This window comes from Gastrolobium bilobum, unplaced genomic scaffold (genome assembly GCF_033153095.1).
Source record: "Gastrolobium bilobum isolate Gb01-03AN ecotype WA unplaced genomic scaffold, APGP_CSIRO_Gbil_v1 utg2059, whole genome shotgun sequence".
NCBI lineage: Eukaryota > Viridiplantae > Streptophyta > Magnoliopsida > Fabales > Fabaceae > Gastrolobium > Gastrolobium bilobum.
Window position 1 is genome coordinate 243,583 of NW_026897401.1, and position 15,516 is coordinate 259,098.

Here is a 15,516-nt window from a genome sequence, read left to right on the forward strand (position 1 = left end):
TATGTGATAAAAAAAACCACATAGACATAGGTGATTCTAAAACAAACCACAAAGCATTGATGAACTTTTCTCTAAATTTTAAATTAGAAGTTATTTTTAAGCTAAAATTAAAAAAAAAAACTTAAAAAAATGGCTAAAAACTGTATGGTGATTATATAAAAATAAGTTATTTAAAAATAAACATTTCAAGAAAAGCCTCTCTCTATCTCTATGGCTATTTATTTCAAAAAATACACAATTTAAGAAAAGTTGATAAGAGATTAAAAAAAAATCATCCTAAGAATTTTTTACTTTTGGTTTTTTTCTTTATTTTAAAAAAATAACTTTTTATTATAAGAGTTTTTTTTTCAAAATCTATTTGACAAAATTTTATTTATAAAAAAAATTAAAAATAAGAGGACATTCTACAGAAATCTGAACAACTTGTCTTGAGAAAGAAATTAAACGAATAAAACTGAATTCTGTTACATGAATTGTTCATACAACACTGTACCCCTTTGTATACTACATTCTGAGCTGTCTATTCTACTCAGTACTCACTAAGTTCTTATGCCTTTAATTTCTTTTATCTAGTCCACGTAAGCACTATAAGTTTTATAATCTTTTGTGCACGGCTTTTTGGGTATATATGACAATCATTTTGTTCTCTGATACTATTTTTGTAAAGAAATAATTTTTTTCTATTTCTGTTTCTTAAAACAGTTTCAGGGAAAAAAAATTATTTGATAACATGATCTATTTTTATTCCGAGAATGAAAATTATATTTGATAACACAACACATAATAGAATAAAAAATCATTCCTATTAAATATAAAAAAATTTGGAACATCATTTTCTTTTTCATATGGTGTGGTGGTGGCAACGGTGGTAGCATAGTGGTGGTAATGGTGACGAGCGGTGGCGGTGGCAGCGGTGACATGATAATGGTAGTGGTGATGGTGGTGGTGGCACTAGCTGCGATAGTGGTAGTAATGGTGGTGGTGGTGGCAACAGTTGCGTGATGATGGTAATAGTGGTGGTGATGGTGATGGAAATGTGGTGGTGGGACGACAGTGGTTGCGGCGATGGTGGTGGTGATAGTGGTAGTGGTGGTGGTGGTGGTGGTGGTGGTGGTGGCGGCGACGGTGGTGACGGCAGCGATAATGGTGGTGGTGGTCGTGTCGAGATGTGGTGGTGGTGATAATGATAATAGTGGTGAAGAGTGATTAAGAGTGACAAATGTTTCTTATTTTGTGACCGAGAATAAAAAAAGTAAAAAAAAATTTGATTCATTTTTCTGTTTCGCCGTACAAAAATTGAACCAGTTCATTCTCGGGAATAAAAAAAAATAAATTGATTTTATCAAATACTATTTCTATTCCCACGAACAAAAATTAAAAAAAAAACTGATTATGCGAAATGCAAACCCTTAGTTTTTCTACATGTGTCAGAATCTCTCATATTATTTTACGAAACCTATTAGAAGGTAAAAGAGAGAAAAGGAAAAATATTAATTTCATTGATTGTGGTTATTATTTTGTACAATATGTGAGCTCTTATATAGAAGAGCATAAGAGAAAAGAGAAAGATCTAGAATATCACTGAAATACTAAACTACCCTTATACCTAATATTTAATACTCCCCCTCAAGATGGAGAGTGAACAAAGAGAACTTCCATCTTGAACAAGAAAAATAAAGAAAACATAATAACCAAATAAAAAAATCCCGAATGAGAAGCCAAAATCTTCAGTGTGTTGAAATGAGCTTCAGCAAAATCAATGGTGCTGGTATGGACATCAGCTAAGGAAGAGAGGGCTGGGCTGGGATGGACATCAGCCCCAAAATACCAAACCTTCAGTGAGCTGGAATGAGCTTCAGCGAAATCAATGGTGCTGGTATGGACATCAGCTAAGGAAGAGAGGGCTGGGATGGACATCAGCCACAAAATACCAAACGGTGCCGGGATGGACATCAGCAAAATCGAATGTGCTGAAATGAACATCAGCAACATGAACAATGCTCCGCCTAAATAGGAAGCCAAAATAAAACCAAACAATGGCAAAAATAAATCAAATACAAGCCAAATCAGACTTGAATAACACCACAAACATAAGTGGGAATAAAATCAAATTGGCCAAATACAAGCCTAACATCAACTAAACTTCCAAAATAGAAATGGCAACATAAGAAAATTCAGAAAACAAATACATAACCCAAAAATGAATTCTGAACAAAATTGCAGAAACTAAAGCTTAATGACTTGGTGACACAAATCAGCAAACAATTAGTGTGCAACAAATAACCCAGAAATAAAATCTGAGTATTGCAACAACAAAGAGAGAACGAGGCTGTCAACACGGCGAAGATCTGAAGAATAGGAACAGACATGATGAAGATCCATGGAGGTCCAGACGAAGACAGGAGCGACGCGGCTCGGTGGTTGACAGGTCGCACGAAGACAAGAACGAAAAATAGAACAGCCATGAACGCTGAACAGTGACACAACGCCAGTGGAGGAACGATGGCAGAAAAAAAAATAGAGAAAAAATAAAACAAATCTAAGATCTAAGAACAGGGATGATGGGAAACAAAAAGTGCAAAAAATTAAAATCAAATGAAACAGATCTGAAAGGAAGAAAAAAAAATGCAGCAAACAGATCTAAAATCAGATGTTCACAAACTCACAGAGTTAAGAGAGAAACCCAATACAGAAAAAGAAAAGAAAAGAGACACGGATCTGGATGAAAATAAAAATAAAGAGACACAGATCTGTGGGAGAGAGAAGGAAGAGAGTCTCCAGCGAGGGAATGCATTGAAGCGGCGACAAGGGAGGAGAGTGGTTACGAGATGAAGACTGCGAAGACGAACGGCTGAGACCTTAACCAGATCTAGTTCCGACGAACAGGAACATGAACTCAAACAGCAAGCACGATGGTCCAAAAAAACCAACGATCCGAATCAGATCTGGAAGAACAGAGACCAGAGTGGCGACAGATCTGTGCAAAGAAGAACGACAGAAGGCAAATGAATGACCGGAGATGATGACCGGAGAAGGAGACGCCCGGAGGAACACGTAGAGATAAAAGGTTTTCGGGAAAGCCATTGAAGAAGATGACCCAAAACCAAAATTAAAAAATAAAATAGGAAACAATCTTAGTTGGGCGGTGAATGAACGACGACAGATCTAAAACAAACGATGCACTGTTGGTGAACCAGCGGCGGAGCGCTGAAGACGATGTTGCTGACTGCTAGCTTGCTAGCACAGGAACGCCGTAGATCTAAGACAATGAAGAAATCACAGATCTAGAACAATCTAGATGATCTGTAGACCTGGAAAACCATAAAACGAGAAAGAAGATGAAAGGGAAAGTGACCAAAGGGTAAGGAAAAATGATGAAAGGAAAAAAAAATCAATGGCAGCGGAACCTCCAATCATGGAGGATAAAAATGCTTTGATACCATATTAGAAGGTAAAAGAGAGAAAAGGAAAAATATTAATTTCATTGATTGTGGTTATTATTTTGTACAATATGTGAGCTCTTATATAGAAGAGCATAAGAGAAAAGAGAAAGATCTAGAATATCACTGAAATACTAAACTACCCTTATACCTAATATCTAATAAAACCTTATTAATATGATGCTGGATAAATTATGATTTGATTTGTATATTTTTTAATATTAGAGATTTTGATTTCATATTTCCATAATTAATGATTATGTATGTTAGATTAAAAAATTGTTGTAGTTGAAGAATCTCATACTATTTCACAAATCCTTGTTAATAGTAGGCAACTCTCATCGTTTTCATCCCAAGCACGAATAACAATTAAACTCAGACCTGATGGTTACTAATAAAATTATCTACATTGCTGAGGTCTTTTTCCATTAAATGGGGTCTGGATATGGATCTAAATAATTACCCGCAATCATTTTGAGTACGAGTACGGGTCTAGGTATTATAATAACCGTGGGTATTACTAAATCAATTCAAACCGTAGTGACTAAATCATAAAATTAATAATCGAATTAATCGAAAATTGACAAAACCAAAAACCAAAAAAATGTGCATATTTTAATTGGATTGGATCGATTTTCGGTTTGATTGGTAAAATCGATCCGATTTAAATCGATTCAATGTATTATGTATTTATTATTTTTGAAAGATGGTAACTTAGAATCTCGTTGTTTTGTAGACTTGGAATCTGTTGAGATATTCAAGTGTAATGAGTTTTACATTAGTTGGTAATAGGCTAAGTGAAAAATATATAAGTGGAATGACCCATGAACCCAATGCCTTAAGGTTTTGGGTTGAGATGTGGTGTCGGACTCACTTGGTGTACTTGGAGTAACTTAACTCATTGGTGGTGGCCCCCCGCCACGGGCTTCCCCCTGGACCCGCTTGACAGTGGTATCAGAGCCGGGTTGTGCTCAAGCTAGCCTGGTGATTGGCTAGGAGGCAGGTTGAGTACTTGGGCCTATAAGGTACTCGGTTGAGGAGGAGCATATTAATGTTGTGTTTCACACTTGATGGGGAGATTGTTGTGATATTCAAGTGTGATGAGTCTCACATTGGTTGATAATGGGCTAAGTGAAAAGTATATAAGTAGAAGGACCCATGAACCCAATGCCTTAAGGTTTTGGGTTGAGATGTGGTGTTGGACCCACTTGGTGTACTTGGAGTAACTTGGCTCATTGGTGGTGGTCCCCCGCCACGAGCTTCCCCTAGACCCGCCTGACAGTCGTATCAGAGCCGGGTTGTGCTCGAGCTAGCCTGGTGATTGGCTAGGAGGTGGGTCGAGTACTTTGCGCTTGGGGTACTCGGTTGAGGGGAAGCATATCAATGTTGGGTTTCACACTTGAGGAGGAGATTGTTGGGATATTCAAGTGTGATGAGTCCCACATTGGTTGGTAATAGGCTAAGTGAAGAGTATATAAGTGGAAGAGACCCATTAACCCAATGCCTTAAGGTTTTGGGTTGAGATGTGGTGTCGGACTCACTTGGTGTATTTGGAGCTAACTTAGCTCATTGGTGGTGGCCCCCGCAAAGGGCTTCCCCTGGACCTGCCTGACAGAATCTTGGATGTTATTGATAGCAAATTATCTTGTTTTATTTTTTTATTGTTTATTAATCATTAACTCTTCATGAGTTTTAAGTCTTATCATAGTTTGAATACTTGAATTTTTCAGTAGTTTGTAACTTTGAATGACTTTATTTTGATATGACTAGTGATTTGTATAATTAAAATATTATGCTTTTTGAAAAATCAAAAATTGATCCAATCCGAACCGAATAAAATTGATTGAATTTTAAAAAAAAATTCAAATCAAATGAATGATTAAATAATCAAATCAAATGGACTGGATCTAATAATTTTTGTTTCAAAACCGATTAAATTCAAATCGGGAACATCCCAACCATCCTATAAACCATTACCAGTTATATATATGGCTTTAATGTTTCTAAAGTGAATGTAGATAAGTTATCTACATTCACTCTCAAAACGACGTCGTTTTGGATTAAAAAATTATAATGAAAAAGACTATTATAACCCTGGAATAAATTATAATTACAAAAATACCTTGATTTCCGCCTCAAAACGACGTCGTTTTGAGCTCAATGCAGATAAACTATCTACCTTCACTTTAGAAAAAGCGAACTATATATATATATATATATATATATATTTTTAAATTTAGTTAGATATTGTACTTTTAATTGATGTTTTTTATTTTGTTAATTTTTTAGTTAATTTTATTTTTGTAAAAAAGAATATAAATATTTTATTTAATTAAAGTGTAGGTTATGAATCCAGGTATAAGGTACCCATTGGGTACGGGTATAGCATTTTTATTTTTTTTTGGTGAGGATAGCATTTAAGTTGCTGCATGTGCAGCTATAGTTTTTTTTTTTTTTTTTTTTAAAGAGCAGCGGTGTAAATAATTTGAGTTAGACCACACTTTAATATAAATAGCTAGTTTATGTAAAATATTTTGAGCAATTTTTTTTTGTTAAGTAGGCTTCTTTTTTTCCTTTGCCTATACCTACTTGCTTACACAACTTAGGTGAGATCAAGTCTTGTATAGTATAGATTGGCTTGTAAACTTTTGGTATATTTCTTCACCTATTTACATCTCTAAATGCGAGTATGTGTTCAAATACTTTATTACCTTATATAGACCTAACTCTTTGCTATATCCAAGCCTAACTTATGAGTGTTTCAGTAATGATGTTTATTGTTTGGGTAGGATGGCAAAATAAAATTGGCCAGGAAAATACGGTAGGACAAATAATATGGCAATATTTGGTAGGAGGATTAGGAAAAAGGTGAATGGAAAAAAAATCTGACCATGTATCTCTTTTACACATGAGATGCTTGGAAAATTTTGGCACCCATGTGGTTATGGCAAATAAATGAAGATTTGATGTGACGAAAATGCCCTAAAGTTGATTTATCAAACCTTAGCTGTTGAGCCTAGATCAACACAATTGAAGCACAAGGGATAGACGAACACAGTTGAAGCACAAGGGATACCAGAGAAATATATGAACATGGAGAGAGAGAGAATGCAGACACAAGATAACATTTTGTATGAGAATCAAATTCAATTTTCAAATTTGAGGGTTATTTTGTAATTTTGCTACATTTTCCCAACAAAATTTTACAATCATCCAAACATAACATCAGTAAAATTCACCCAACTTTCTCGGTGAAATTTTGTAAGTTGATCAAATTCCTTATTCTTTTATCTTAAGAATAGATATTATTGTTCTATTCTTTTTTTTAATACACATTATTGTTCTATTCTTATGTTTAAAGAAGTTGTAATTTCTTTTAACTAACTGAAAATTTTTCTCCTCTTACCAATGATTTTTCTCTTCGTATAAATATAATCCACCATCATATTGATTCTTCTCGCTATATGCTTCCTTTTTTTTTTCTTTCCGGTATTAAAGTCAAATTCTATTTTTATACTCATTAAGTCTCTTTCTTAATTTTTTTTTCTTTAGTATTTGTGAAATATGAGAATGGTATTCTACCTATATTTTTTCTGTCTACTTTTACCTACCACTTTATAATATCATTAGATCAGAATCTCAATTACCTTTATTATTTCTCTCTCCTATTAAAATTTTGATCTAATACTGTTGGAGAGTGGTAGATAAATATAGGCAAAAAAAAAAAAATAGATATAACAACCTATCACGTGAAATATTTTTTTTGTACAAATTCTTAGATAAAATGAGTAATTTATCCTAAGAGTAATAGGAATAATAACTAACTATTAGATCTTTATTTGTATTTGTTGGTTGGGCCGTACCAGGAGTGCATGGCCTTAAAAACAAGCCCAAGAAATAAAAGCCCACAAAGAGGAACATAGTAATCCCTACGACAACCCTATATAAATTTGAAGTAACTCACCTTTCGTTGAGCTTTCTCCTCCTACCTCCGCCGTCTTAACAGCAAAACATCGAGTGAGGCTTTCTCTTCATTTCTTCCGATCAAATCTCAATCATAGGAAACGAAACACACATTTGCATTTACTATCTGTTGATTATTGATTTGTTAGCATAATTTTTGTTTTTTAATTCTTTGTTGTATGAAGGATGGGTGAAGAAGTTAAAGCAGTGGTTCCCGAATCTGTGTTGAAAAAGCAGAAAAGGAGTGAGGAGTGGGCTTTGGTGAAAAAGCAAGACGTAGAAGCTGAAAAGAAGAAGAGGTCTGAAACGCGGAAACTGATTTTCAGCAGAGCCAAACAATACGCAAGGGAATATGATGAACAGCAAAAGGAGCTGATTAGGTTGAAGCGTGAAGCCAAGCTTAAGGGCGGGTTTTATGTCGATCCCGAAGCTAAGCTCTTGTTCATAATCAGGATCCGTGGGTAAATAATTTTATCCATTGTGTTCTTTGTGGTTGTTATTGTTATTGCTTTTTTAATTAATGGAATTTTTATAATGCCAGTATCAATGCTATGCACCCTAAAACAAGGAAGATTCTGCAGCTTCTGCGTTTGAGACAGGTAACCTTCAAATTTGCTGATTGTTGTTATTATTTGCTTTGTTCTTTGTTTTTTTTTTTTTTTGTTAGATTACATTCCATACAGTAAAAGTGGCCGCTACTGCATATAAACTCTACTGTTAATAGTATTGCAGTTTCTCTTCTTTTTTTTGTTGCCTTTCCTCATTGTCTCCAATTAGTTTTGCTATTGAATGAGTTTATGACTAGAATATTGAAACATTCTCTTAATTAAGTGATTGTTATGTTCTTTTCTTGGCTTTTCATACAGCAAGCTCATATGAAATTTGGGGTAGCATAATTATATGAACCTTTGGTTCTTTTCTGTTGTGGTGAAACTCGCTAACTTTTTGTGTCTGTAAAATCTTTAATTTCCCGATATTTTTACGTAACTGGATTGTATGGGAAAGGAAACTCAGTTTACCGGTCCTAAGGCAGTGAATTCAACTAATTAGAATTTATATTATCAGGGTAACAACATTTGATTTTTGTGGTACTGCAAAAATTCCCTAGTTTCATCTCTGCTTAGTTGAGAAACTTAGATGTGAAAAGTAATTAATCTACAAAAATGATTCTTGGTTCTAAGTCATTTGTAAAGATAGGTTGCCTTTTGCTTTATTTTCTTTTTTTATTTAGTTTGAACTTTGAATTGCATCGCCTCAAGGTCACATAAGATTGTACTGGCTAACTTTGGCTGACCTTTTATCTATTTTTATCTAGTAGTTGGTCTAGTTACAGCAGTAACATCAAAATTCTTAAGTTTTATGCTAAAATATTTGATTCTGTCCATACACTGAACTAATCTTTCTCTAAAAATTTTATTTGGTGTTTTAGATATAAAACCATTCGAAAATGTAGAAACTCAAATCTACTTGTTCTGCTGGTTTTAATGATTCTGATCCTGGCTCAAAACTTAAACGTAGACTGAGTTTCAGAAACTGTCTTTCAGCCTTTTCATTATGCGAAAGTGAGCCCCTTTTTAGCCAAAATCCCTGCTTTTGTGAACACTTAGCTCTGCAGCAGCACTGTGACATTTTGTGAGTGGAGCTCGGAAGGATGTATGACCATGTGCAAGTTTGTGCTGGGATTTTGTGAGTGGTTGCTGGATGTTGTATCTGTTTGTGTGCAATAGTGGGTGTACTTTGTCTTTGCAACTGCGTGGGTGCTGTGGTTGTGTTTTTAGGTGCTGTTTCAGTTGTCATGCATCTCTGATTTGTTCTGCTTCTCTGTCATTGTGGATATATTATTTGATCTCGAGCATCTCTGATTTTTCTGGGTTTTCTTTGAGAGGCTACTAGTTTATCTTCATGCTCTCTGTCTTCATTGACCCAAATTTTGACATTTGTATTTCTCCTTTTATTTACCTTCTTGCTCACTCTCTTCGTTTTCCTCAAATTTTGATGCTTTTCAATGTTGGGCATCTTATCTTTATACTGTATTTCTTACAATATTAGAGTGTAGCCTTATTATTATGTTTGTTTTTGCAACAGATCTTTAATGGCGTCTTTCTCAAAGTTAACAAAGCAACCGTGAATATGCTGCACAGGGTAGAGCCTTTTGTTACCTTTGGGTAAGAAAATTTTCAATTAATCCCCAGAGCCCATATTATTTTGGTCCCATTACCTTCACCACAGGTTCTTATATATATGCAAATCGTTTTCAGGTACCCTAATTTGAAAAGTGTCAAAGAATTGATCTACAAGAGGGGCTACGGAAAAGTTAACAAGCAGAGAATTGCTTTGACAGACAACTCTATTATTGAACAGGTCTGTTTGGTGTATGATCAATGATCTGGCTATTATTAAATGTTATAATTGCTTGTTTGTTCTGTTTCTCAATTTTTTTACTGACATAATATTCGATGCCAGACTTTGGGAAAGCATGGGATTATCTGCATTGAAGATCTAATCCATGAGATCTTGACTGTTGGACCTCACTTCAGGGAAGCAAATAACTTTCTATGGCCTTTCAAGCTGAAAGCACCCCTTGGTGGTTTGAAGAAGAAAAGAAATCATTATGTTGAAGGAGGTGACGCTGGCAATAGGGAAGATTACATAAATGAGCTTATTAGAAGGATGAATTAGTTTTTGTCATATCGTTGTTAGTATTAAATTGTTGAGGCTAAGACATTACTTTCGTTCATTCCAGTTTTGTTTTAAAAGATTTATGTCGTGTTATTTTGAATTATGCTTTAGAAGATCGGGATGTTAATCAATTGCTTGCAGTGCAATGAAAGGTTCCCTAGATTTATGTCTTGTTATACCATCAAACTAGTTTTGTTTTTATGTATGAAGACGTATTCCCAATATTATTTCAATTATGTATGAGACGTATTGGTACAAGAATAAGAATTTAAAAAAAAAAAAAAAAGAATAAGTTTGATTTCAGTTTTCATGGAGGTAATGTCAATGGCGAGTACTTACAAAAGTAAAAGAAAAAAAATCCTTTTGTGAAATCGAAGTAAAATGTAATGATTTGAACTAACTTTTATAAAAAATAAAAATTAAGTGAACAGGCTTCAAATTCGATATTTGTTTTGTATTTTTAATTTTATCTACAAGCATCGTTAAGATTAATTTCTTGTATATTGCCTTGATTAAGATATCTTTTCAAAATTCGTTTATTTAATTGTTTATTTATTGCACTCAATTCTTGTCAGTACTTTATATTGGGAATATATTCCAAATAGAAATTTTCTTAATTTACTAACTATTAAATAGTCTTATAATGTTAATATTTTTAGGTATTTTGAACCTTTTATTTTAAATTGGATGTAATATAAAAAAGTATTGGCTTACCAAAAAAAAAGGAAAAAAGTATTGATATTATTGGACTTTTGATAAATTATAAATACATAAAAGTCTGAATATTGATCCATTGAGCTCCGTCGTAGTGATGGGATCGAGTGTTGAAGATATGGATGGTCCGAAGATATGGATGGTCCCACCTGTGTCGGTGGGTCTTATCTCTTTCCAAGAGGCAACAAAAAGTGAATTGCTTGCAAATGTGCGTTAGGTTAACATGCCAACAATAAGGCCATCTTATGGTTTTATTCGGTTTTTATTCTTCACTTATTATGTCTGTTGTTATTATAGATCTCAATTTGAAAAGGCCAACATGCCTACACTTTTATGATCTGCCTCGTAGGCCCCCTGTCCCCTGCTGCTGAGGCCATTTTCCATATTGGATAACCCAACACACAATAGCTGAACAGTATATGTTTTTTTTTTTTAAATAACGGATCCTAATTTTTTTTTGAAGTTGAATCAGATTTTCCGGTGTCCTCATAAATTTGACTCTCTGAGCTTAATTTGAAGTTCGAAACTGTAGTATTGGATTACGCTATTTCTTACTCCTCGCAATGTTGATTTGGTGAGACTCAAATCATTCTCACCTTGACTAGTCCCTGCAAACTGAGGTGCCCCAGCCCCCAGGGTAAAAATTATATATGCTACACAGTTATTGATACGTTTACATTTGTTAAACTATATTTATATAAGCTCTTAACCATAAAATTAAGCAATTTTTTTAAGGCTTGAGTCTTGTGCTATTATTTTATAACATCTGGATATAAATCCTTTACATTAGACAAAAAAAACACTACATGCTCTGCAGATACTAATTCTAATAATTCACCTTAATATTTTCATTTCTGCACTCCCGTTTTATATTTATATGCTATACTTATATGCTGGAAAATTTTAAATTCCATATAATATTGCAAGCTTTAGTGTTGTTCTATACTTTTTTTTTTTTTTAACTTTAGAATGATTTTTCGATCACAAAAATTACGTGGTAAATTATTAGATAAATTTTACAAAGATTATTAAGTTCCGTATAATATTGCAAGCTTTAGTGTTGGTTTAATAACTTTTAAATGATTTAAATTGTTTTATATTGATAATTTTTTTTATTTTTCTCGATACAAAATAAAAAATAATAATAATTATCATAAAATCTATATTGTTTTCAGGATTTATAATTATCATTATCACTATTGGTCTAATAGCAGCTAAACATTTATGCTTCATCATCGTATAACTATGTTTGTGCTTTGCCATATGCTTGATGCATCAACATCACTTGGCTGTTCGTATCTTCGCGTGTTTGTGATGACGCGTCGCTGTAATATCCACTTTTGATGTCAAATGGCCACGTGTACTTTTCTCCTTTGAAAGTAAAAACAAAGAAGAGACACGTAGTTGACAGGTGTTGCCATAAATTCAAGGTCCTTTCACAACTTAACATATAGTTTATAGTTATACACAGAATGCATGGCCTAGTGCACAGTGTGGTTATTATGATGTTTGTTGTGTTGTGATAAAGGTTATGGACTTGTGGTTATGGAGGCACATAAAGAGAAAAGAGAGCAAGTAGAGAAAGAAGAAGAGACGAGAAGAGGATTGAGGAAGATTAGTAACGAAGAGAATGATAAGAGTAAAATGGAAGTGGAGGGTGACACAGTGACCAAAAGGGTCATTCATGAGTCCATGGTATCAAGTCACCGTGGTAGTGACAATGAAATAGCTCAAGCACCCGATGATGTCTTAGCTTTCTACCGATCCGTTCATAACGTTGACTCCTCGCTGGAATGATTCATAATTTTGTTTCCTTAGTGCATCGCTTTTATCTTTTCCTTTTATATATTATTAGTATTTCGAATCTTGAAATTTATCTTTCCTTTTCATTTGTCTACGCTCAATTTTTTGTGGTTTGGAGGTCCGTGGACCAAGATAATGTGTCTACATTTGTTGATATTTTTTTATGATTCAAGATCATTTTACATAGCATAGTATATATTCTCAATGTATCCAAAAAAAAAAGTATATATTCTCAATCATTCATGAGATGGCGATTACATATTCATTAAACCTGACCTTTTTTTTTTTTTTTTTTTATATACAATAGATCAACACTACTAAAAAAACTGGTATTAGGGAGAAACAAATTCCGTCCCTAAAAGCCATAAATCCGTCCTTAAATTATTTAGGGACGAAATTTGAGACGAAATAAATTTCGTCCCTAAATCGCTCCTCGCTAATTTTTTAGGACGTAACTTTAGTTCCGCCCTAATAGGGACGGAATAAAATCCGTCCCTGACATGTGTTTTCCGTCCCTAATATTCTCAAAAATTGAGAGTTGCAAAAGGTAATAATCCGTCCCTATTAAGAAATGATTTTGTGCGTCCCTATTAGGGGACAGATTTTGTCCGTCCCTATTAGGGACGGATTTTGGGACGAATTTTGTCCATCCATAATCTTATCCCTACTTTCAAAATATTATGGACGGAATTTTTCCCTCCCTAATTCCATCTCTACTTTCAAAATATATTTAATAAAATATTTCGAAATTTTCTTAACAAAATTTATACGTGATAATCGTCATAATATAAATCATCAAAGTCATATAACCAATCAAAGCTGGTTTGAAACTTATAATAATTATAACCATACAAGCCATCATAGTCATAATCAAATAGCTAAAAAATCTTAATGATAAAAAGTATCATAAAAGCAAAAATAACAAAGGTATCAAACTACAATATCAACTAATAAGTATTTTTCACAAAATGTATTAAAAGATCATAAAATAACTATCAATTGTCTTCGTGTAACTATGCATCATAGACATCATCTTTCGCATCATCGCCAACTTAAACTTCATCGTGTGCCTCACGAGTAGGAGGTGTAGCAGTGGACATAGAGACACGAGCCATCAAAATCTTCAGCTGCTCTTTCATAACAGCCATCTCTGTTTGCAATTCTTGATTTTGGGTGGATATGTATGTCACTAGCTCTCTCATACGATTATACTCATTTGTAGAGACTCTTTGAGACGAACTAGAAGACTTTTGTGAAGCCTTGTATTTACTCGCCTCTACACCTAAACCAAAAATACTGCCCTTTTTGCTCATACCACCAACAGTCTGCAGGAATAATTCATTATCAGATTGACCGGTAGATGCATCATTTCCAATCACCATATCACGTTCATTCCTCCGCTCAAAGAATTTATCCTGAAAATAAACAAATTACACTAGTCATCAATACATATGGCAATTCTATTAACACATAAATATTTCAAAAAAGGTGTTCGAATAAAAGGTTGCAACATACCTATAGCTTTCTGCCAACATAGCTATGCAGATTACCAGTTAAAATAAATGTGGCATGCTAGTGATTTAAAATAAAACTTAAGCTTTTCTCCATTAAAATCAACCAAAACCCAATTAATTCAGAAGCATTAACATTAAAACAGGAAGGTGAGAGGTGGTCAAGAGGACCTTGTCTCAATGTGTGTGCATGGTGGGTTTATTAATTTAAGGTGTTAATAATGCATGTTACAAAGTAAAGGTGGTAGGTTTGTTAATTTAAGGTGTTAATGAATGCATGTTCCAACGGTGGATTTTTTTTTTTTTTTTTCACGGATGTTGATACAAATTTTATAATATTTTTGTCTTGTTCCAAGTTAGTGTTGATACAAGTTTTATAATATATATTTTTTTGTGTCTTGTTCCTAGTTACTATTAACATGTAATATTCAGTGTGTCATCTTACAAGGACTTAGGTATTCAATTAACATATAGATATTAAACAAAGTGTAGGGAATGTGGGCCTGGGATGACTCCTAGAAAACAAGATGTATTACATTATTATATTCGTATCATCTTTCATGTGGCCACATAAGACAACATTCATAGCTTATTATAGGAATGTAATTCATGATTGAAAATTTCTCTCTTATCAAGCATAAAAGCTTTCACTTAGCTGTCCACTTACATAACTTCATAGCATATATAAGGTCTCTTTACATAACTTAATACATACTACCCAAACCCCTCACTAGATCCATCTGAGTACCTTTGTTTTTCTGAGTGACACATTGAAGAAATCACATTTTCAGCCTTTTCCTCATATGTAAGCTTGATTTTCATGAACCATCCAAAAAATTAGACGTTGAACATTTGAGCATAATATTATAAACATAAAAGCATAATTTTCTTATATATCTTTGTGGTAAATTATTTATATATTATTTTAATTTTTTCATACTTATTTTGTTTATTTTGACTTACTTATTTATCATTTGAATTTATTTATTTATTGTCACAATCAAGGAAAAAGAAGGAAAACAATTGAGAGAAAAGGACACAGAGCCACAATTCCAAGGTAAGTAAGTACCTTGCGGGAAAGCAAGATCATAAAAAAAAGAATAAATACGGTAAAGAATTAATGATTCAACCAAAAATAAATACAGTAAACAATCAATTAAACCAAAGTTGATATCATAGGCGGACCTACTATATTGCAAGTGTCGCAGACACAAATCTTCTGGGGAGAAAATATATATATATATATATATATATATATATATATATATATATATATATATATATATATATATATATATATACTTAAAACATCATTATTTAGCACACATGAAAATGTCATTAAATTTTTTTTTTTTTTTATAATTACTCACTAAATTTTTACATATGTAAATTAAGTAAAATATATA

At 33.2% G+C, this 15,516-nt stretch overlaps 1 protein-coding gene across 1 annotated transcript; it reads left to right on the plus strand.

The window, feature by feature from the left end:
- The first annotated feature begins 7,393 nt into the window (after positions 1-7,393).
- Positions 7,394-10,295, plus strand: LOC133306620 (large ribosomal subunit protein uL30y-like). The gene is made up of 6 exons (XM_061506940.1): positions 7,394-7,457; positions 7,589-7,864; positions 7,945-8,002; positions 9,489-9,568; positions 9,662-9,764; positions 9,867-10,295. Exons 2-6 carry the CDS (start codon positions 7,590-7,592, stop codon positions 10,080-10,082), a joined length of 732 nt encoding a protein of 243 aa, XP_061362924.1. The 5' UTR covers positions 7,394-7,457; position 7,589; the 3' UTR covers positions 10,083-10,295.
- Positions 10,296-15,516: the final 5,221 nt, after the last annotated feature.